The 24,787-nt window shown below is 39.0% G+C and overlaps 1 protein-coding gene across 1 annotated transcript in view; it reads right to left on the bottom strand.

The window, feature by feature from the left end:
- Window positions 1-24,787, bottom strand: part of LOC128666895 (cytochrome P450 2G1) — a 117,732-nt gene that overhangs the window by 34,363 nt on the left and 58,582 nt on the right. Inside the window, exons 6-8 of the mRNA XM_053721706.1 lie at window positions 21,984-22,122; window positions 10,089-10,276; window positions 6,022-6,163 (exon numbers count right to left, since the gene is read on the bottom strand). Coding sequence (XP_053577681.1) covers window positions 6,022-6,163; window positions 10,089-10,276; window positions 21,984-22,122 — 469 coding nt within the window. The remainder of the gene's footprint in view (window positions 1-6,021; window positions 6,164-10,088; window positions 10,277-21,983; window positions 22,123-24,787) is intronic.

Raw genomic sequence — 24,787 nt, 5'->3', positions numbered from 1 at the left:
TCTCCACCCGAGTTGTTTGTGGAGATTTGCAACAGATGTGGGATGCTGGAGATAGATCTCATGGTGTCCAGACTCAACTTCAAGCTACCCAGATACAGGTCGCGGTCCAGGGATCCCCAGGCAGAGCTGATAGATGCCTTAGCAGTGCCTTGGGGGTTCAACCTAGTCTACATATTTGCGCCGTGGCCACTTCTACCTTGAGTAGTGGCCCGCATCATGCAGGAGCAAGCATTGACTATTCTGATTGCTCTGTCGTGGCCGTGGAGGAGGTGGTTTGCGGATCTGGTGGGGATGTCATTGTCTCCTCCATTGTCACAGAGATCTGCTGGTACAGGGTCCCTTTCTGCACCAAAATCTCAATTCTCTGAGGCTGACTGCTTGGAGATTGAACGTTTAGTCTTAGCCAAGAGAGGATTCTCTGAGGGAGTGATTGATACTCTCATTCAAGCCATAAAGCCGGTAACTCGTCGCATCTATTACAAGGTGTGGAGGACCTACTTGTCCTGGTGTGAGGATCATGGATATTCCTGGCATGAAGTCAAGGTATCCAGGATCCTGTCCTTCCTCCAGGATGGTTTGGAGAAGGGACTTGCCGCCAGTTCCTTAAGAGGACAGATTTCGGCTTTATCTGTACTGTTACACAAGAAGCTTGCAGAGCTTCCTGATATTCAGTCCTTTGTTCAGGCTCTGTCTAGGATCAGGCCTGGTTTAGACATTCCGCTTTTCCTTGGAGCTTAAACTTGGTTCTTAAGATTTTGCAGAGGGCTCCGTTTTAGCCTATGCATTCGCTTGACATTAAACTACTTTCTTGGAAGGTTCCTTTTCTTTTGGCTATTGTTTCGGCACGCAGAGTCTCTGAGTTGGCGGCCTTGCAATGTGAGCCTCCTTACCTGTTTTTTCACGCCGATAAGGCTGTTCTCCGCACTGGGTTGGGATTTCTTCCCAAGGTTGTGTCTAATTGTAACATTAATCAAGAGATAGTAGTTCCTTCCTTGTGTCCTAACCCTTCTTCTTCAAAGGAAAGGTTGCTTCATAATTTGGATGTGGTTCGAGCCTTGAAGTTCTATCTTCAGGCCACGAAGGAATTCAGACAGACTTCATCTTTATTTGTTGTGTATTCGGGGAAGCGTAAAGGGCACTTCCACTTCCCTATCCTTTTGGTTGAGGAGCGTGATCTGCTTGACCTATGAGACAGCGGGATACAAGTCTCCTCAGAGGATTACGGCTCATTCAACTAGGGCTGTGGCCTCTTCATAGTCATTCATAAATGAGGCCTCTATGGAGCAGATTTGTAAGGCGGCTACCTGGTCCTCCTTACATACTTTTACAAAATTTTACAAATTTTATGTTTTTGCTTTGGCGGAAGCAGCTTTTGGGAGAAAGGTTTTGCAGGCTGTGGTGCCCTCAAAATAGGGTCTGCCTCCTTTTTTGCCCTCCTGTTTTTTTCATTCAGTGTCCTCTAGAGCTTAAGTATTTGTTTCCCACAAGTAATAAATGAAACTGTGGACTCTCATTAAGATGGGAGTAATTTGGATACATTTGAAAAAATGGTTCTAGCTGACCTAAGAAAAAGTGTAAGTAGGAAGAATAAATTTAAAAGGAATTTAAATAGAAAGGATAGGGAAATATTAGATCAACTACAAAGTAATAATGATATCACCATAAAAATGGCGGATAAAGGGGGAGGCCTCGTCATCCTAGATAGTAAAGACTATAAGGAGGAAGCTGAAAGACTACTCAGTGATAAAAAAACCTATAGAAAATTAGAGATGGATCCAACGAATACATTTTTAATAAAATTAGAACGAATGTTGGATAAAGGGAGAGAGAGAGGGATTTTAACAGAAAAAGAATACATGCATATTAAACCACAGTACCCTAAGATCCCGGTATTCTATTTCTTACCAAAAGTCCATAAGAGTTTAATTAACCCTCCCGGAAGACCTATAGTCTCAGGGATAGACTCTATTACAGCCAATCTCTCTGAGTATGTGGACCAATTCTTGCAGAAGTATGTGGTTACTCTAGATTCCTATCTGAAGGATTCAACAAGTGTTTTGAGACTACTAAGAGAAATGGAATGGGAAGAAGGATTTTTGATGGCCACTTGCGATGTGTCATCGCTTTATACTAATATTAAGCATGGTTTAGGATTAGAAGCGGTAGAGAGTTTTCTGTCTAAAGATGAGGATATGGTGAAAGAACAGAGAGACTTCATATTGAATGGTATACGTTATATTTTGGAACATAACTACTTTTCATTTGATGGTAGTTATTTTCTTCAAATTGAGGGGACAGCAATGGGCACGAGATTCGCACCGAGCTATGCAAACCTGTTTATGGGTAACTGGGAAAGGAGCTTTCTCCAGTTTGCAGAGCTCGGTGCGAGTCTCGTGCTTTTTAAGAGATATATAGATGAAATTCTGATAATTTGGCGTGGAAGTGAGGATAGCCTTAAAAAATTATTTAAAACTATGAATAATAATGACAGAGGCCTCACCTTTACTTATGAGATGAGTAGGGATTTTATAACGTTTTTAGATTTAGATATAATGGTTGTCAATAAGGAGTTTGTCACCAAAACCCATTTTAAACCCACTGACTCTAACAATTATATTCACGCAACTAGTTGCCGTTATCAGAAGTGGATTGATAACATACCAGTTGGACAATGTTTGAGGATCAGGAAGAATTGTTCCAGAATAAGTGATTTTAATGATCAGATAACAGTGCTAGAAGAGAGGTTTAAAGAAAGGGGGTATAGGGAAAGTAATATTCAGAATGCTGTAACAAGAGCTAGAGACACTGATAGAGATAACCTTCTGGAGTATAAGAAGAAGGTGACATATGAGAAAGATATGTTAGAGGATCCCTTTATAAATACATATAGCGATGATCACAGGGTTATGAAAAGGATCTTAAGGAAACACTGGCATTTATTAAAAAATGACCCAGTGATTGGAGACAAGTTACCTCCGTATCCTAGGATAGTGTATAAGAAGACTGGAAATTTTAAATCACTACTGGCCCCTAGCGAATTCAGAAGAAAAAAGAAAAGTGTCATTAAGGAAAAAGATCTAAAAGGGGAGGAGATAAAAGGTTTTTTTCCCTGTGCCACATGTAAGGCTTGCAGGTGTGGGTTGAAAAAGAAGAATGTTCAGATCCCAGATACAGACAAAGAATACATTATTAATGATACTATCAGGTGTAGTAATAAAGGTGTGGTCTATATGCTACAGTGCTCCTGTCATCTGTTATATATAGGGGAGACGACTAGGATGCTTAGGGATCGGATAAGGGAACACTTATGGCAGATAGAGAAGGGAAAGTTGGAGACCCACCGGTACCAACATTTTAGGGAGGTTCACAGAAATAATATTAAAGATCTTAAATTTTGGGGCCTGTGCTTAGTACGGAAAGATTGGAGAGGGGGAAACTTTGAAAGGAAACTTTTAAAGAAAGAAGCTGAATTAATTTATAATTTTAATACCCTCTATCCCAAAGGATTAAATTCAGAGCTGGAACTGGCCCCTTTTCTTTAAATTAATTAATTTAATTTTTTTAATTTTTTTATTAATAGAATGGTCCTTTAAACTAAAATATTCCACTGACACTTTTAGATATATTATTAACTAGTCCCTAGGTTTATTTAAAATTCCTTGTTACATCAAAGTGGATGTTATATTATTGATCTATAAATAACCTTTTTATGTAGTTTTATGATTTTTTTTTACCATTTTTATATATATTTTTAGTGATGTAATATGAATTAATCTCTATTTTTTAAATTTTCTGTGTTACATTATGATATAATATTAAATATCCCCCTAACAGATATATGATTCCCTTATTAATAAGCGAAAGATTTTATAGCCATCTTAATCATTTATTTAATTATTTTATGAGGTGATGTGAGATTTTGGAGTTTATTTTAGATTTATATTTTGAGATTAACAATTATTAAACACATGGATAGGACAGTGACAGTGACTTATGAATTAATAGAATTATGACAGTTAAATTCATCATAATATGATATAATATTAAGTCTGAGAATATCCCCCTTATGGATATATGATTCCATTATTAATAAGCGAAAGATTTTATGATTTTAACTATTTAATTTATGAGGTGATGTGAGATTTTGGTGTTTATTTTTATTTTTTATTTTTATTTTTGATATTGAAAATTGCTAAATCCATAGATAGGATAATGACAGTGTTTTATGAACCAATTGAATTATGACATTTTCTTAAAGAAATGCTGAAATAAAAGAATTGACCTTATGAATTATGACAGTGAAAAGAGCTATGAATGTCTAGAAATGCTAAAATAAAGACTGTCCCATTAAGCTTGATATACAATGTTGAACAATGGATATCATGTGTTTAAATTTTCCCTCCATTAAGAAACCTGTTGGGAGGAAGTAGGAGGCTCTTTAATCACCTGGAACAAAAGAGTATTTAAAGGCGAAACTGGCAGGTAACAGCATCTTAATAAAGACCCACAAATTGGGTTGAAACGTGTAGAAGGTCTGTCCTGCTATCTGTGATATTGTTCCTGAACAAGGGAAAAGAAGGATCAACTAACTCTGCGTACCCGATGTACTAAGTGCAGAGAACGCTCAGGAGACATCTATCTAACTTGCGCAAGTGAAGTAGCCACCTGTGGAAACCGGATACACAGGTGACGTCATCAACGGAGCATGAGGATCAGAGGAGAAGCCGGATTGTCGGGTCAGGTAGCGATACTGACTGGGGGACACGACTAAGAGGTAAGAGAAACCTCACTACTTGTACCCGGAGACTGGGAGCCGGCTTATAGCGCCTGGAAACACAAGGTGAGAAGGCACCTTGTTTGAGTCGGTTAATTAAAGCAACTTGTTTTTGTTGGTTAAATTAACCAGGGGCTAATACTGAAAGCCGATTGAGACTTTGTTATACCGGAGCACACGCTGAAATAAAGAGCCTTTACCTAAATACTCTGAAAGCTGATACAGGGAACCTTTTCTAAAAACTCTAAGTACTGGAGAAAAGTTTAGGTGCTAACATACAAAGTGAGAATTTACAAAAAAGCACCTCTTACAGCCTAACTCAGTGAGCCATCATCGATAATTTTCTATATTGAAATCTGTTTACAGAGGACACTTGCTATTGGAGAATTAAGCATGGGACATTCTAAAACATTGTAACATAGATATCATTAATTGAGAGGTTTATATGAAGTATACTATTGTATATACACTGTCATTTTTTATATACTGTCATTTTATTTAATACAAGAGTATTGAATTGTATAATTTAGTGTGAATGTGGTTTGAACGACAGACTTTGATGCAAGTTTTATTTTATAAATTTTAGAGTATAAAAATAAAATTTACTATCTTAAGCGTAAACTGATTGCTGAATTTCACTTCTAAGTAACAAATAAGGTTTGGGTATAGGAATAACACGTAATTTACAAATAATCTATATATCCTACGGCTTTAAGCGGCAGACTTATATATTTTCTGTTTGACCTAACATTAGAACTACCTAGGGAGGAGGTAGTTAACTAAGTCAGGCTGAGTAGGAGAGGTTAAGCGCTTGACCCTATATATTTTTGCTTAAACTCTCATTAAGATGGAAAACATAAATTATGCTTACCTGATAATTTCATTTCCATCTGTGAGAGGAGAGTCCACGGCTCCCGCCCGTTTCTCCGGTGGGCGGACCATTTATACCCTGATATTTCTCCTACTCTTCCTTGTTACCTCGGCAGATTGACTGGGGGATGAGGGGAGTGGGGGAGTGGGGGAGGTATTTAAGCCTTTGGCTGGGGTGTCTTTGCCTCCTCCTGGTAGCTAGGTTCTTATTTCCCACAAGTAATGAATGAAACCGTGGACTCTCCTCCCACAGATGGAAATGAAATTATCAGGTAAGCATAATTTGTTTTTTCTTTTCAGCGGTATTAACCCTCGAGTGGGAGCGTTAAATACAGCTTCATTTGTAAGTTGGACCTTAATGCTTGTGCAATACCCACCTGCACTGAACGCCAGAAAACCATTATTTTTCTTAAATTTGCCATTTTCATCCAAGAAATGTTTGATGTTGAATTCCCCAGGTGTTTTAAACTGTGAAGAGTCCCTTAACACCGTGGTTAACAGAGTAATAACATCAGTTCCCTATAGAAACATCAAAATCACTGATTAGCAATGAACCAATAGAAAATAAAACACAACTATATTTACTATTATAATTTCTAATATTTTCTTTATATTATTACTTATATATAAATATAACTTCTATCCTTCATGCTACATTCTGCGCTATATATATCCTGCTTGTATTAAAGGTGCAGAATTATATAATATTAGCTTGCTGCTATGTTTTTAAAGCAAAGGGTTATATAGATATTTTGCAACGAAAACAGAACGCCGCTCCTGGCTCTACTGAGCAAGTCTGTTTTCTTTTCCTAAGTGCATCGTGGGCACACTGTCTAGTCACAACATGCCCGATTGCGCTATTAAACTCAATGTAGCTCACTCCCGCTCTGGTCTGGTAGCGGGAGCTAATGTTAAATAACTATGTGCAAAATTATATAACATTGTTTGCTAGGTTTACTGCCCCTTTAAGACCAAAGTTGTATATTAGCTCATTCTTTTTTTAGATTCACAATATGTTTGTAATTATTTCAAATCTTTATACTAATTAATTTATTATTTTTGCCTACTGTATTGATGGTCTATTTCAAGATTAGAAGAACTGTTAAAGGGACAGTCTACTTGATTTTTTTATTGTTTAAAAAGATAGATAACATCTTTACTACCAAATTCCCCAGCTTTGCACAACCAACATTGTAAACATTTTAAAGGGATACCAAACCCAATTTCTTTCTTTCGTGATTCAGATTTTAGGCAACTTTCTAATTTACTCCTATTATCATTTTTTCTTTGTTCTATTGCTATCTTTATTTGAAAATGCAGGAATGTAATCTTAGGAGCCGTACAATTTTTGTTTCAGCACCTGGGTAGCTCTTGCTGATTGGTGGGTAAATGTAGCCACCAATCAGTAAGCGCTATCCAGGGTTCTGAACCAAATATGGACCAGCTCTTAAGCTTGCATTCCTGCTTTTTCAAATAAAGATAGCAAGAGTACAAAGAAAAAATGATAATAGGCGTAAATTAGAAAAGTTGCTTAAAATATCTGCCTGTTTCTAAACCCTTGAGGACCGCCTCTTATCTCAGTTTTTTTTTACAGTTTTTTCACAGCTATACAGTGCTAGTTCATGTGTGCCATATAGATAACATTGTGCCCACGCCCATGGAGTTATTTATGAGTAAGCACTGATTATCTAAAATGCAAGTCTTTAAAGAGAACTGAGATAAGGGGGGCAGTCTGCAGAGTCTTAGATACAAGCTACTCCCAGAGGTAAAATGTGTATTAAAGGGACATAATACTCATATGCTAAATCACTTGAAACTGATGAAGTATAAGTGTAAAAAGCTGATGGGAAAATATCACCTGAGCATCTCTATGTAAAAAAGGAAGATATTTTACCTCACAATCTCCTCAGCTCAGCAGAGTAAGTTCTGTGTAAAACGTTATACTAAGCTGCAGCCCAGCTGCAGGTAAAAAAAAAAAAAAAAAAAATGAAGAAATGAACAGCAGCCAATCAGCATCAGCAGTGCTTAGGTCATGAACTCTTTTACTGTGATCTCATGATATTTCACTTAACTCTCATGAGATTTCATAGCAAACTTCCTTTAAACTGAATAGGGAAATAACATGAGAGTGCACGAGGCTCATCCCTTTGGCTGTCCCGGGACAGACATACTGATATGCTGCTTAAAAGTCCTTTACAATGGGATGTGGCTACTGAGAAACTTTTGAGGTAAAGGGGGGTAGTTATCAAGCCGTCAACCTCAAATATGCTGGAATTCCGCAGCGTATTTGTGGCGAGGCTGATTCGCCTTAGTTATCAAAGGCTACAGACCGGCAAAAGTAGACCGGGGATTAGTGTTAGGTTATTTTAAGGGGGGTTTGGGTTAGATTAGGGGTATGTGGGTGGTGGGTTTTAATGTTGGGGGGGTTGTAATTTTCTTTTACAGGCAAAAGAGCTGAATTTTTTGGGGCATGCCCCACAAAAGGCCCTTTTAAGGGCTGGTAAGGTAAAAGAGCTTTGAACTTTTTTAATGTAGAATAGGGTAGGGAATGTTTTTATTTTGGGGGGCTTTGTTATTTTATTAGGGGGCTTAGATTAGGTGTAATTAGCTTAAAATTGTTGTAATATTTTTTAAATGTTTGTAACTTATGTTTTTTATTTTTTGTAACTTAGCTTTTTTTATTTTTTGTACTTTAGTTAGTTTATGTAATTGTATTTAATTGTAGTTATTTGTAGTTAATTTATTTAATTAATTTAATGATAGTGTAGTGTTAGGTTTAATTGTAACTTAGGTTAGGATTTATTTTACAGGTAATTTTGTATTTCTTTTAGCTAGGTAGTTATTAAATAGTTAATAACTATTTAATAACTATTCTAACTAGCTAAAATAAATGCAAAGTTACCTGTAAAATAAATATAAATCCTAAAATAGCTACAATGTAATTATTAATTACATTGTAGCTATCTTAGGGTTTATTTTACAGGTAAGTATTTAGTTTTAAATAGGAATAATTTATTAAAGTATAGTGTAGTGTTAGGTGTAATTGTAACTTAGGTTAGTTTTTATTTTACAGGTAAATTTCTCTTTATTTTAGCTAGGTAAGCTATTAAAAAGTTAATAACTATTTAATAGCTATTGTACCTAGTTAAAATAAATTGAAAGTTACCTGTAAAATAAAAATAAATCCTAAGATAGCTACAATATAATTATTATTTATATTGTAGCTATATTAGGGTTTATTTTATAGGTAAGTATTTAGTTTTAAATAGGATTCATTTAGTTAATAATAGAAATATTATTTAGATTTATTTAATTAATATTTAAGTTAGGGTGGTGTTAGGGTTAGTGTTAGACTTAGGTTTAGGGGTTAATAAATTTATTACAGTGGCGGCGGTGTAGTGGGGGGCAGGATAGGGGTTAATAAATGTATTATAGGTGGCGACGGTGTAGGGGGGGCAGATTAGGGGTTAATAAATTTAATATAGGTTGCGGCAGGGTCCGGGAGCGTCAGTTTAGGGGTTAAACTATTTATTTAGTTGCGGCGAGGTGTGGGATCAGCAGGATAGGGGTTAATAACTTTATTATAGAGGGCGACGGTATAGGGGGGGGCAGGATAGGGGTTACTAGGTATAATGTAGGTTGCGGCGGTGTCCGGGAGCGGCGGTTTAGGGGTAAATAAATTTATAAGTGTTGCGGCGGGGTCTAGGAGCGGCGGTTTAGGGGTTAATACATTTTTAATAGTTGCGGCGGGGTCTAGGAGCGGCGGTTTAGGGGTTAATACATTTTTAATAGTTGCGGCGGGGTCTAGGAGCGGCGGTTAAGGGGTTAGTAACTTTATTTAGTTGCGGGGGGCTCCGGGGGCGACGGTATAGGGGGTAGAACAGTGTAGTTTAGTGTGAGTGCTTAGTGACAGGCTAGCAATAAAGCTGTCAAAAAGCCGAAGAGCAGCGAGATCGGATGAGTGATAACTCTCACAGTCCGCTGCTCATCGCCCCGTACTTGGTGCACGGCTTTTTGACAGATTTATTGATAACTTAGGCGTATTTTTTCAGGTCCGCGGCGGCGAAGGTAGGCGAGCTTAGGCGGGCGTATTGGGCCGGCGAAGGCAGGAAAGTTGACGCGATGATAACTACCCCCCAAAATATCTTTCTTTTTTACATAGAGATGTTCAGGTGATATATATATATATATATATATATATACAGTATATATATATATATATATATATATATATATATAGTCAGCTTTTTACAGCTATGTTGCATCACTTTCAAGTGTTTAAACATTTGGGTATTATGGCCCTTTAATATAACAGTATTGGTTATGCAAAACCGGGGAATGGGTAATAAAGGGATTATCTTTCTTTTTAAACAATAAACATTTTCAAGGAAACTTTCCCTTTAAGATCTTTTTAAGCTTATAAGATGATACATGGACTTAGTACCTTAGGAATAAAATATCCACAGTGAAACAAATCTCTAGTAGTAGATCTCATTACGCCAGTTGGAAAAGCATCAGAATATCTCTGAATCTCATGGATAAACGCATTCAGATAGGGCATATTATTTCTGTCCTCCACTACTGGTTCCCGACCGTTTCCGATTGCCTGATCAATCTCCTTTTGTAGCTTTGCTGTATTTAAATCCAGGGGGGTATAAAGGGAAATTGTATCTTAGCAGTGAAGAATAATGGAAAGGTGGGGTAACATGAGGTAGCAGGTTTTTTTTTTACATAAAGGGTGGTGAATTCATAGAATAAACTTTCAAAAGAGGTGGTTAACACAACTGTATTCTGCATACTGCTATCCTAACAAACACCTAACAGGCAATTAGGGATGGGCGAATGTGGTGAAAGTGTAATTCACTTGGTAGAACGAATCGTCTTGTGGAAATTTGTTTTGGACGATCGAATGTTGATAAGAGCGAAAATCCATTAAAATTTAGTATTTCCAGTTTTCGAATGTTACTTTCGTTTTTTAATGTTCATAATTAGATTGAATATCCACCTTCAAATGTTTTAATATAATATTCGATTTGACAAATACTATTCATAAGTTAAATAGTTCATTTGGTACAGAATTTAGTAAATTTATACGTAATAAATACAAATATATTGATTCAAATTTTTCTATTTCGAATATTGCAGAATTAGAATATTACAGTTAAAGAGAGCATTAGAAATACTATTATAAATATATCAATTCAAATTTTTTGATATTATTACATAATTTGATTCGAATTATGCAATATTTGAACTAGAAAATTTTGAACTGAATATTAGATTTAAATAAAGCATTAGCAATACTATTACATTAAATTAATGTTAGAATGTTGTACAAACATTCGAAAATCTGGAACGAACGTGTTAAAGTTTGTTTTATTTTCCGAATGTTGCAAAACATTCGCCCATCCCTACATGCATATGACTAGACTTGATGGGCCTTTTGGTTCTTGTCTAATGTCCAATTTTATGTTTCTATTAAAACTATTAAATAAGATGAAATTGTCCAGCCACTGGAAATGTACTTCAAGATTTTTATAGAGATATTATACCCCACAAAAATTACACAACCTATTTCCCTCATAAACGCAACAAGTGCAATGTTATATAATATTTGATATTAGCCTGCTTTGACCAACTTTTGTAACTCTTCTATGAAACTAAATTTTCCCAAGATGTATGGTCACCGTGGCCGGACTTTTAGCCGACGGACATTTGGCAGACGGGCATTTGGCTGACGGACAATAGTCTGACATACAAGTGACTGTCAGATAACAGTCCGGCTACGAGATAGATTTGATAGATGGATAGATACATAGATTAGATAGATACATAGATGCGATAGATAAATTCAATAGATTTGATAGATTTGATAGATAAATAGATAGATTTGATAGATAGATAATTTCCCAGACAGAGAATTACAAGACATGCTGGCTGGGACCCATGGTAAGGTTCCCAGAGGCAGTTGCGGTGCCCAAGGCTCTGATTATAACAGAGCACTCTGGAGCGTATCTGCCCTCGGCCGAAATCAGAACATGCTTCGGCAATCTGTCCGTCTGCCAAATGTCCGTCTGACAGAATGCTGTCTGCCAAATGTCCGTCTGCATTTTGTCAGAGCACCATGGTCACATAGGGCCTAATATTCAAAGCTCGCAGCTCAGGTGAGATATACTAAGGAGTGTTGACCTTAAAAATAATTTAGAAACACAAATTCTATCTTGAGAAAAGTTTATGTTGCTATGAAGTTTATGTGAAACAGAGACTCCTACGTTACAATACAAGGTCTAAAAAAATCACAAAGATTTTGTGAGGTTTCTTTCTATGCTGGCAACATGTTGAATATCAGGCCCATAGTATTGTCTGCAGGGAACCCCATGACATGAAATGTAGCAATAGCGAACTTAGTTTTGCTAAGAGAAATAAAATGCTTCTTTCTCTGTCTTTTGCCTGGCAACGGTTTTTATGAGGCTGGGTGGTTTGATTCATAAATGTTTAATCCCATATATGTCTGTTATCTAGGAATTTTACTAGTATATAAGCTGTCAAATGTAGCAAGAGCTTGCTTCTCTTCTGTCTGTCTGTAAGGGAAGTCCAGCTAGCAGAAAATAAAAGATTTGTCCATAAAGATTAACCATTGTCTGGATAATTTGGTCTGTTATTTCTCCACTTGGCACGGGCCTATTTGAGATACATTTCCACATCAGCAACATGGGATATATGTGGTGGGGGTGGTGATATAATGAGGATACAAGCAATAGGGCAAAAGCTATAAGGCTGAGCAACGGTGACAGGTATAGGTGGATCACAATGCTCAAAAGATAACCTATATACAGAGGGACAGAGCAACATACAAGGCCGTATTATACAAATGCATAGTATTAACAAAAGGATAAGAGTCCAATCAGAAATATGGAGCACCAGCAAACTAGACTCTATAGCAAGACCTAAAAACACACTTGCCAATCCAAATGGGTATTCAGACCATATTGAATAAGTGTGTTAAGCACATAAGTCCAGCAAGCTTCTCTTCTTAGGAGTTGTGTATTTCTGTCCCCACCCCTGGGCATGGGTGGGACATGGTCAATGATGGTATACTTTAGGTCTTTGACCGTGTGCTGTTTCTCCAAAAAATACCGGGCCACAGGTTGGTCCGACATACCCCGCTTAAGCGCTGTCCTTATAGATGACCAATTATTTGCCATACGAGTACGTAAGTCATCTGTGGTCTTGCCCACATAAAAGAGGCCACAGATGCAGTGCAACAGATAGATGTGTGTGTAGTGGTTCATGTCAGTCTGTATTTGTGAAAGAATTTTTGGTGTTTATGTGGATGGGTGAAGTATTGGCCTTGTCCACTACAAGTGGTGCAGCCAATACAACGAAACACACCTTTTTTCTCTGTCCTAAGCCATGTGCTCTTGGTATAGCTCATTATCGGGTCATTTTTCACCAAAATGTCTCTGATTGATCTTGAACGTCTGAACCCAACCCTAAGGGGAGCCATGTGGGAAAATAGCAAGCTGGTGTCGGTAGCTAGGATGTGCCAGTTGTCCCCCAATCATGCGTTTGTCACCCATATAGGTGGTGACAAAAATCATCCTCTCCCCTGAAGTTTCTTCAGTAATAAGAGCTTGAGCATTCAACAGGGCCTCTTTCTGCTTCCTGAGTAGTCTTAGGGGGTAGCCTTTTTGGATAAATCTACTCTCCATCTCAACCAGCTGTTTCTCTTTATTGGCATCCACAGAGTTGTTACGGATGACTCGTTGTAGTTGAGATTTCGGAAGGGCACTTTTCAGTGCTGGTGGATGACAGAAGGTGAAATGTAACAACAAATTCCTGTCAGTTTCCTTTCTGAACAGGGATTATTGGATCTTATCCCTTTCCTTAAATAGGCGTATAACCAGAAAATCAATGGACTGTTTAGAAAATTGCATTTTAAACTTTAGGGCCTAAGTCCAGCGAGCTTCTCTTCTTAGGAGTTGTGTATTTCTGTCCCCACCCCTGGGCATGGGTGGGACATGGTCAAAGAGGCCACAGATGCAGTGCAACAGATAGACTATGTGTGTAGTGGTACATGCCAGTCTGTATTTGTGAAATAATTATTGGCGTTTATGTGGATGGGTGAAGTATTGGCCTGTTATAAGTCCACTACAAGTGGTGCAGCCAATACAACAAAACACACCTTTTTTCTCTGTCCTAAACCATGTGCTCTTGGTATAGCTCATTATCGGGTCAGTTTTCACCAAAATGTCTCTGAGTGGTCTTTAACGTCTGAACAGGGGGAGCCGTGTGGGAAAATGGCAAGCTGGTGTCGGTAGCTAGGATGTGCCAGTTGTCCCCCAATCATGCGTTTGTCACCTGTATAGGTGGTGACAAAAATCATCCTCTCCCCTGAAGTTTCTTCAGTAATAAGAGCTTGAGCATTCAACAGGGTCTCTTTCTGCTTCCTGAGTAGGCTTGGGGGGTAGCCTCTTTGGATAAATCTACCCTCCATCTCAACCAGCTGTTTCTCTTTATTGGCATCCACAGAGTTTTTACGAATGACTCGTTGTAGTTGAGATTTCGGAAGAGCACTTTTCAGTGCTGGTGGATGACAGGAGGTGAAATGTAACGATGAATTCCTGTCAGTTTCCTTTCTGAACAGGGTGGATTGGATCTTTTCCCTTTCTTTAAATAGGGGTATATCCAGAAAATCAATGGACTGTTTAGAAAATTGCATTTTAAACTTTAGGGCCCTTGTCACCGTATTCGGTTGTTCAAACCTCTGTTGTAGATCTTGTTCTGTCCCGCTCCAAATAAGCAGCAGATCATCTATATATCATTTGTAAAACTTGATATGATGATCCTTAATAAGCTCAGTATCAGATGTTTCAAATTTCGCCATGTATAAATTGGCGTATGATGGGGCCACATTCGACCCCATCGCCGTCCCCTGGAGCTGTAGAAAAAATTGACTTTTATATTTGAAATAGTTGGACCGTAAACAGAACTCCAAAAGATACATCAGCACTGTAACCGGAGGACCCACATATGGGTATTTGTTTAGATGTAAGCGGGTTGCGTTCAGACTTGTTTTATAATGTTGCCCTATCATTGACTGGGATGTGACATCACTAATGGGTGGCGTCCTACTCAGGATAGCGTTTGGGCTTGCACTGTTGTGTATGTAGGGTGTCTGATGTTGTGGTAAGTTATCTATGTACTTGTATGTCTGAGGAAGGGGTTAAACCCCCAAAAACGTTCACTTTCAAGTAAAAACTATTTCTCAAAGTCCTGGTGAGTGCACTCTTTGCTGCTGTTTATGTACTTTATTTGTTGCACCCGGGCATTGGATCTGTACTTGTCTATACTGCTTTATATTAACTTTGGCTACAGGACCCGACAAGATTGGATTATAACGCCAGACATAACTGTTATTTGTCTATTTGCACTTGGTGATTGGCACACTACACTGGCAGCGTTGTTACAGCGGGTATACACTAAGTTATCAACATGGAACAAGAAAGGTTAATTCATACAAAGGACACGGTGGCTGGAGCCACAACTTTCCACTTCACTGAGGCAGATGCTACAGAAATTCTTTTCGGGGCTCTCCCGACTGGCCCCACAACAGACAAACCACTGTATGTTTTCACTCATTTGACTAAGTTGAAACAAAGAGAGAAAGATTTAGTGCTCCATGGCACCTATTTGTACTACCGTAAAGGCTTTATACCTCAGGGCTTCAGGATTAGAAATGTGCCCACACTGGGCAGAGCCTTCTGTGATAGATGGTGTCACATATTGAATAAATGCTCTATGGACTTCCTACTCTTGGATATACAGGAGGTGACAAGACTGCTAGCTCAGTCTAGGATTGAAATCACACAGTATGAACAACTTCATTTGAACAAACTACAACTGGACAACTCCACGGATTGGCTGAATAAACTGAAGGAGGACCTAAACAAATATGAGGCAGACCTAATTGATTTTAAAAATAATAAAAATGGAAATTGTGATCAGTGACTATCATGACAAAAGGGTATTATAGATGGTTACAAACTGGACAGGAGAGACAGAGGGACCATTACTCTTGCCCCAGATGACACCCGTACCAAAGACCATGCCATTTAAATAGCGTGGACAGTTCTGGATCAGGCTCGGAGGGGGATCAGACCTCTGGCCAGTCTAGTGATACCATGTAGATGCCTAGTGGGTTTCAGACGAGATCAAAAAATGGACTCGGCAGAGGGCCTACACAAGGCGGGGGGGGGGTTCATTCAGAAGACCCCCAAGACAGCGGAGATACTAAATGTTGATATTGTGGTAAATTTAAGTGACCACATATTAACCCCGACTGAACATCGGGTACTTAACAAAGGACTGTCTTTTATTCCCACTTGTAGTACAGATGATTTCAACTTATATGTTGACACACAAAGGTTCCAACGTCAACTTCCCTTGAAAGAAAAATTCCAGAACCAAGAAACTGAAATGGAAACGTTTCGGAAGAAATCCACCTTTGACCCTGCTTCACAGATTGTGAGCATCCAAACATATGCCCGACTGATTAATTTGGGTATGACACAGACTATCGAACAACAGAAATGGAGCACATTTAACAACCTCACAAAGGAGGAGAGAGTGGAGCTGAAAAGCCTTGCAGAGGACACCTCTATTATTATTAGAGAGGCGGATAAGGATGGTGCACTGGTTCTCCTTAATTACAAGGACTATAGATCTGAAATATTGGGCCAGCTTGATGATGTCTCGACTTATTTAAAGTTGCCTGGTGATCCAACTACCAAATATAAGGAGGAAATTGACTCCTATCTGCAGGAACAATTTGAGATAAACATCTTTTCCCAAAATGTCTTGGACTATTTAATTGTCAGCCATCCAAGGATTACTATCCTGTATACCCTACCAAAGATCCACAAAAGTCTTCCCAGTCCTCCTGGCAGACCGATAGTGTCTGCTGTAGGCTCTATCCAACAACCAATTGCACGCTACGTGGATTCTTTTTTTACAACCCCTGGTTAGGGACATGGACAGCTTCCTGCGAGATTCAGCTATGCTTCTGGAACAGTTGTCCACCATTACATGTATAGAGGAAGATCTACTGATGACCTTGGATGTCACCAGTCTATACATGGTGATACCCCATACGGAGGGTCTGGACGCAACCCGCTTACATCTAAACAAATACCCATATGTGGGTCCTCCGGTTACAGTGCTGATGCATCTTTTGGAGTTCTGTTTACGGTCCAACTATTCTACAGCTCCAGGGGACAGCGATGGGGTCGAATGTGGCCCCATCATATGCCAATTTATACATGGCGAAATTTGAAATGTCCAATACTGAGCTGTTTAAGGATCATTGTATAAAGTTTTACAAATGATATATAGATGATCTGCTGCTTATTTGGAGCGGAACGGAACAAGATCTACAACAGTGGTTTGAACAACTGAATACGGTGGCAGAGGCCCTAAAGTTTAAAATGCAATTTTCTAAACAGTCCATTGATTTTCTGGTTATATGCCTATTTAAGGAAAGGGATAAGATCCAATCATCCCTATTCAGAAAGGAAACTGACAGGAATTTGTTGTTACATTTCACCTTCTGTCATCCACCAGCACTGAAAAGTGCCCTTCCGAAATCTCAACTACAACGAGTCATCCGTAACAACTCTGTGGATGCCAATAAAGAGAAACAGCTGGTTGAGATGGAGAGTAGATTTATCCAAAAAGGCTACCCCCCAAGACTACTCAGGAAGCAGAAAGAGGCCCTGTTGAATGCTCAAGCCCTTATTACTGAAGAAACTTCAGGGGAGAGGATGATTTTTGTCACCACCTATATGGGTGACAAACGCATGATTGGGGGACAACTGGCACATCCTAGCTACCGACACCAGCTTGCTATTTTCCCACATGGCTCCCCCTAGGGTTGGGTTCAGATGTTCAAGATCAATCAGAGACATTTTGGTGAAAAATGACCCGATAATGAGCTATACCAAGAGCACATGGCTTAGGACAGAGAAAAAAGGTATGTTTCGTTGTATTGGCTGCACCACTTGTAGTGGACAAGGCCAATACTTCACCCATCCACATAAACGCCAAAAATTCTTTCACAAATACAGACTGACATGTACCACTACACACACATCTATCTGTTGCACTGCATCTGTGGCCTCTTTTATGTGGGCAAGACCACAGATGACTTACGTACTCGTATGGCAAATAATTGGTCATCTATAAGGACAGCGCTTAAGTGGGGTATGTTGGACCAACCTGTGGCCCGGTATTTTTTGGAGAAACAGCACACGGTCAAAGACCTAAAGTATACCATCATTGACCATGTCCCACCCATGCCCAGGGGTGGGGACAGAAATACACAACTCCTAAGAAGAAGAGAAGCTTGCTGGACTTATGTGCTTAACACACTAATTCCATATGGTCTGAATATCCATTTGGATTGGCAAGTGTGTTTGTAGGTCTTGCTACGGAGTATAGTTTTCTGGTGCTCCATATTTCTGATTGGACTCTTATCCTTTTGTTAATACTACGCATTTGTATAATACGGCCTTGTATGTTGCTCTGTCCCTCTGTATATAGGTTATCTTTTGAGCAGTGTGGTCCACCTACTTAGTGATACTTGTCACCGTGGCTCAGCCTTATAGCTTTTGCCCTATTGCTTGTACCCTCATTATATAGATGCCTATGATTACCATCCTTTTCCCTCCCTTTTTGGTCTAATCTGGACACTTTAATGCTTTGCTGCTGGTTTTGCCTCTGGCCTTTGGATAGTGCCCTGCCTAACTCAATAGCATATATTTCTTTAGTTATATTTCTTTTAGCTGTGGCTTATTACTGGATATTGTTTTGTTACTTTTTCGCTCTTTAGCTCCAGGTTGGATATATCAGTCTCTAGTGTTGGTCTGTATGATATCAACTATATATTCAGTCTTGGCTCCCCCTTTGGGGACTGTTGATGGGTTTACCATTCCCCTTATGCTTGGATTTTGTGGTCCAGGCGATTGTTATGGGGAATTTGTCTGTTTCCTAGTTTGTAACTGGCTTTGGACACTTTGTTTACTCGTTTAAGGTTGGTACTTTAGTACTTGCTTTGATGTTGTTATTCTGTCCCGGATGTGAACAGGTGGTGCTTGACTGTAAGGATCTATGACATATGTTTGGTTTTCATGGATACCCTCCACCTGCTATAGGGTTGTCTTTGGCTTCTTTGATTTACTTGGTACATTCTGACAGGCTCCGGATAGGATGTGGATATATTAGGGCAATAGGATTGCTATACATACTAGGTTGCTGGTATAGAACGTTAAGGTGTGTTCCTCTATAGGCTTGCTGATATGTTAGCTTGATATCGCATTAGACGTTTGAGTATTACATTAGGTTATATTACCTTGTTGGCAGATTATCTAATTTGGGTCTTGATGGTACATTTAGATGCATTTTTCTCCCTTTGGGCGTGTGGGTTATACACACATGTCTTGCGTGAACCATTCCTTTATATGCTGTTTGATTATTGTGCTGACGAATTATGGCTGGATATGTTTCAGCCTGGTGTTTTGCTTATGACGCGAGTGGGGGTGTTGTCCCTATACAGGCATTCTTATTGGTTGTACGGATCGGGGCTATCCAGAGCATATGGTTATTGACACTCCCCCTACTGTTACAGGGGTGTTTTCGATACCGCGGTTGCGGTCTCTGTTGGGCTATGCTTATGGCATTAATAGTGCTTCTCTATGCTTTTGATTGTGTACATTGTATGTTTTGAGGGTAGACTGTGGCTTACGCTGTTTGGGCTAATTTGTTAGGCGGGTTACCATGGTGACTGGGATTACTTCCGGGTATAGGATGTTTTTTGCTGCTCTGCTCAAACTATTCAATATATTTCTTCAGTCCCTTATATTATTATACTGTTATATTGAGGGATTGCTGTATTTTACATTACTAATTTTGTTTTTTAATGTTGCCCTATCATTGCCAGGGATGTGACGTCACTAATGGGTGGCGTCCTACCCAGGAGAGCGTGTGGGATTGCACTGTTGAGTATTTAGGGTGTCTGGTGTTGGGGTAAGTTATCTATGTACTTGTATGTCTGAGGAAGGGGTTAAACCCCCGAAAACATTCACTTTCTAGTAAAAACTATTTCTCAAAGTCCTGGTGAGTGCACTCTTTGCTGCTGTTTATGTACTTTATCTGTTGCATTGGATCTGAAAGTCTGGAGTGCTTGTCTATACTGCTTTATTTTTATATATATATATATATATATATATATATATATATATAAATATAGTTGAAGCAGCGGGTGTTCCAGCACTCCAACTTTGGTAAATAGTTCAGAACCTGGGTGCAATCCTCAAAAAATATGTAGAATAGAATTCAGAAATGAAGGGCACTCTCAGGGTTTGTGATAATTGCGTGTCAGCAAAAGGTTTTCATTTATTGTTCTTAGTAACAAAATTTGTAGGTCGACGTTTCGGCTTTCGCAGAAGCCTTCATCAAGACAAGTCAAAACTCATAACGGCAATCAGCCATGCTCACCAAAACCGGGAAAATCGTGCCCTTCATTTCTGAATTCTGTTCTATATATATATATATATATATATATATATATATATATATACAAAACACGGGGGTGGGGTCAGCACTCTCAGGCCGGACCGGGTACACATCCTATGACCCTGCAACATGCACAGCCCTGGGTGCAAACCAGCACTCTCAGGAAGCTGCACTGTTACCAGAGCCACAGGCAGTTAACCCCAGTCAGGCCTGGGTGCAAGGCCCAAACAGGGAAAATTACAAAAAAATATTTTAATAACACCCCCGTGTTTTGTATATGTTTGGGGAAATTACATAAGCCTGTGCACCCTCCATTTTTTCACAGTTGCTTTTTTTCACAGTTGTTTGATTGTGAGCCTGCATTGTGTGGCTGGTTAGGGACCCAGGTTTATTGGAAGAAACCTTGACGAGGTACCTGGGCTTTTCCCATTTGGCCAGATGCGGTAACTAATTCTTCCATTGCTGCTTTTTATCTTAGTTGAGAGCTTGTGAGTGAGTGCTGGACTTTTTCTGTGTGTTTATATATATATATATATATATATATATTGGAGTTTAGTGCTGTAGGTCTAACACAGTGGGCTCGCTTCCATTGAGTCGTTATTCAGTTTGCGTGCACTCGCAAACCGTTAAATATGCTGTCGAAAGCAATATCGTTTATCGACTGTTTCCAATGGCACGTTATACCTCAATTTCGGCAGCCGGACTTCGGCTGCCGAAAAGATCTTCGCGTCCCAAAGAAAGTAATAGAAGCCGTTAATCGATAAATTATACTAGGTTTCCAATGAAAGCGCTAACCGTTAATACACTGTCGGAGGCTGTCGATACATTGAGAAATATTACCCCCAGCTCAACTAGGTGTAAAGGAGGAAAATTGTGCTTTTTGAGACCTATTTTCTATTGAAATTATAAAACTTGTAAATAATGCAAGTGTTTTAATGTAGAAATAAATTGTAATAAGTAATATTTATTGTTGTCTCATGTATAGAAATAGTTGAACTTATATTCTAATAGAAATATCAGTATATATTTAAATATAATAATATATGCAAGAACATATCTACAGAATGCAAACTAGACCTATGCCTAGGGCAGCAATAAATATTACTTATATTTATGAAGTTGTAAATATAATTATATTAGAAAATAGTATTTGATTATTAAAAATATGGATAAGTGTATCTTTATTTTTCTTGAGAGGTGATCACCGGTAAGGAGCACGGACGTTAAACATAAATTCTATAGCGTAAGGTCGGGTTACCTTAGCAACTAATTGATTTTCAAGAACTCCGACATCAGATGGAAGCGTTAACACAACATTAACTTACAGCTACACGAAAAGAGCGACTGCACGTTATCCGCAAAATATTTCAATGGAAACCTGGTACTAAAATGGAGCCGTAAATTACTTTTAGCTGTCGGCCGCTTCGGTAGCTTACGGCTCCATTTTTAACGACTCAATGGAAGCAAGCCCAGTTTCGGGTAAGTGCACAAGCGGTAAAAAATTAGCACGGATGCAACATCTGAAGGCCTGAAGCTTTACTTTCAACTTGTAATAAGCACACTAACTGATCTGCTCTGTTTGTGCGCGATCCAAAGTGCTTTTATTGTTCTGCTCTATTTGTTATCTAGGCCAAACTCTTTTAAATCTCAAGAAAAAATAATAGAAATTTAGAACATAATTTTTTTTTCATTTAAAAATGTGGAAAATGTATCAAATATAAAAAATATTTAAATGTAATAATAATAAATAAGGCCACAGGTTACTTACTTTGAATTTCTGGGTACTTTATAAGAATCAAAAGGCCGTAATTGAGTGTAATGCCGGTAGTTTCGGAAGCCCCCATTAACATATCAGTAACTGTCGCCACAAGATTCATCTTAGTAAATGGTGTTTTGGGATCTTTTTCCTTAGAAAACAATGAAAAATGCATACAGCAAAGGAAGATCACTTATTTGGTATCTTTTAGACCATAGAAAACAATGAAAAAGTCTCAAATTATAGAACATATTTTCTGAATTTAAATGTCCTGTCTTTTAATGAAATGGTCTGGAAACGTAAAGAGCTTGATGCCCCTTGTTTCCAGTGAGCCTATGAAGCAACGGTCTAAAGACCGCTGCTCCATAACTTGTCCGCCTGCTCTGATACGGCGGACAAAAATCAACTCGATTGAATACGATCGGGTTGATTGACACCCTCTGCTAGCGGCCAATTAGCCGTGAATCTGCAGGGGGCGGCATTGCACCAGCAGTTCACAAGAACTGCTGGTGCAATGATAAATGCAGAAAGCGTATGCTGTCGGCATTTATCGATGTGCGGCGAACATGATACGCTACTTCGTATCATGTCCCCTCGCACATAGATAAATATGCCCCTAAGAGCCTTGTTTGTGTGTGTGACCCCGAAAGGCCGCAAAACAATGCTATCTTAGGTTATCAAAATGCTGCAAACTGCCTAAACTAGCTATTTGATTTACAGTATTTTGAAAACCTAAGTTGCAGAATTTGCTTTCTGGGCTCACTAGGGAATATGGCACAAGCACAACATTTACACAAAAGCGATAGGCGTTTAATATCTGGGGTTTCCACCTTTAGTTCAGGCCAAACCTGAACACTCTTGCGCCATGCACAGTAGCTTTTTTTTTGCAGCGTACACACTACGTATAATAGCACATAAACACAAACTGTCACAGAGAGAATGTGTGAACATGTAAATATCTTTCTCTCATAATCTTGTACACTAACACACGCATTCTCTCTCTTTCTCACACACACTAAGACACTCATGCTCAGACACACACATTCTCACACACTAACACACAAACTCTCATGTACACACACTCACACATACACACTCTCACACCTAACACATAAACTCTTTTATACACACACTCATGCACACACACACTCACAAACTAAGACATACACTCACACACACTCAAGCACACACAAACTCTCACTCGTACACACACACTTTCACACACTAGCACATACACTCTCAGACACACACACTAACACATACATTCTCACACATTAGCACATTCATTCTCACACACATAAATACACACAAACACACACAAAAGCACACACACTAACACACACACACACTCTCTCTCTCACACACATTATCTGTCTCTCTCTCACACACTATCACACACATTAACAAACACAACAATACACACTCTCTCACACACACACACACTCTCTCACACATTCTCTGTCTCTCTTTCACACACTAACACACACACTAACAAACACAAAGATATACACACTTTCACACACACACTAACACACACACTCTCACCCTCTCACACATTCTCTGTCTCTCTCTCACACACTAACACACACACACATACACACACTAACAAACACAAAGATACACACACTATCACACACACACACACTAACACACACACTCTCTCTCTCTCTCTCTCTCTCTCACACACACACATGCTCTGTCTCACACACACTAACACACACACTTACAAACACAGATGCACACCCTCTCACACACAAACTCATGCACACACACACTCATGCACACATACACTTTCACACACTAACACATACACTCTCACACACTAACACATACACTCTCACACACACACTCACATACATGCACTCTCGTACACACAGACTTTCACACACTAGCACATACACTCTCAGACACACACACTAACACATACATTCTCACACATTAGCACATTCATTCTCACACACACAAATACACACAAACACACAAAAGCACACACACTTTGACACTAACACATACATTCACACACTCTCACACACACTCACACACGTGCACTCTCGTACACACACACTTTCACACACTAGCACATACACTCTCAGACACACACATTCAAACATACACTCTCACACATTAGCACATTCATTCTCACACACATAAATACACACAAACACACAAAAGCACACACTCTCAGACACTAACACATACATTCACACACTCTCACACACACACTAACACACACACACTCTCTCACACACATTCTCTGTATCTCTCTCACACACTAACACACACACACACTAACAAACACAAATATACACACACTCTCACTTTAAAAACATTCTCTGTCTCTCTCACACACCAACACACACACACACACTAATAAACACAAAGATACACACACTCTCAAACTAACACACACTCTCTCTCTCACACATCCTCTGTCTCTCTCTCACACACTAACACACACACTAACAAACACACACACTAACAAACACAAAGATACACACACTATCACACACACTAACACATACACACACGCACACACTAACAAACACATAAATACACACTCTCACACACACTAACACAAACACTTACAAACACAAAGATGCACACACTTATGTCACAGCTAAGCATGTTATAGAAGCTGTCACTCAGAACAACAGTACTAGTACAGTATTACTAGGCAGCATATATTTGCACCACATTTCCAACCAAACCCAGTTACCCAGAAATGTGCTTGTCCAGTCCTGACTAAGCTTCAAACCCAGACACACAAATGGAAACCTTATTTATATCCCTTTAATTATATTTCAGTTAAACAGTAA

The sequence above is a fragment of the Bombina bombina genome, chromosome 7 (genome assembly GCF_027579735.1).
Source record: "Bombina bombina isolate aBomBom1 chromosome 7, aBomBom1.pri, whole genome shotgun sequence".
Taxonomy (NCBI): Eukaryota; Metazoa; Chordata; class Amphibia; order Anura; family Bombinatoridae; genus Bombina; species Bombina bombina.
This window is presented reverse-complemented; position numbering and strand designations above follow the sequence as displayed.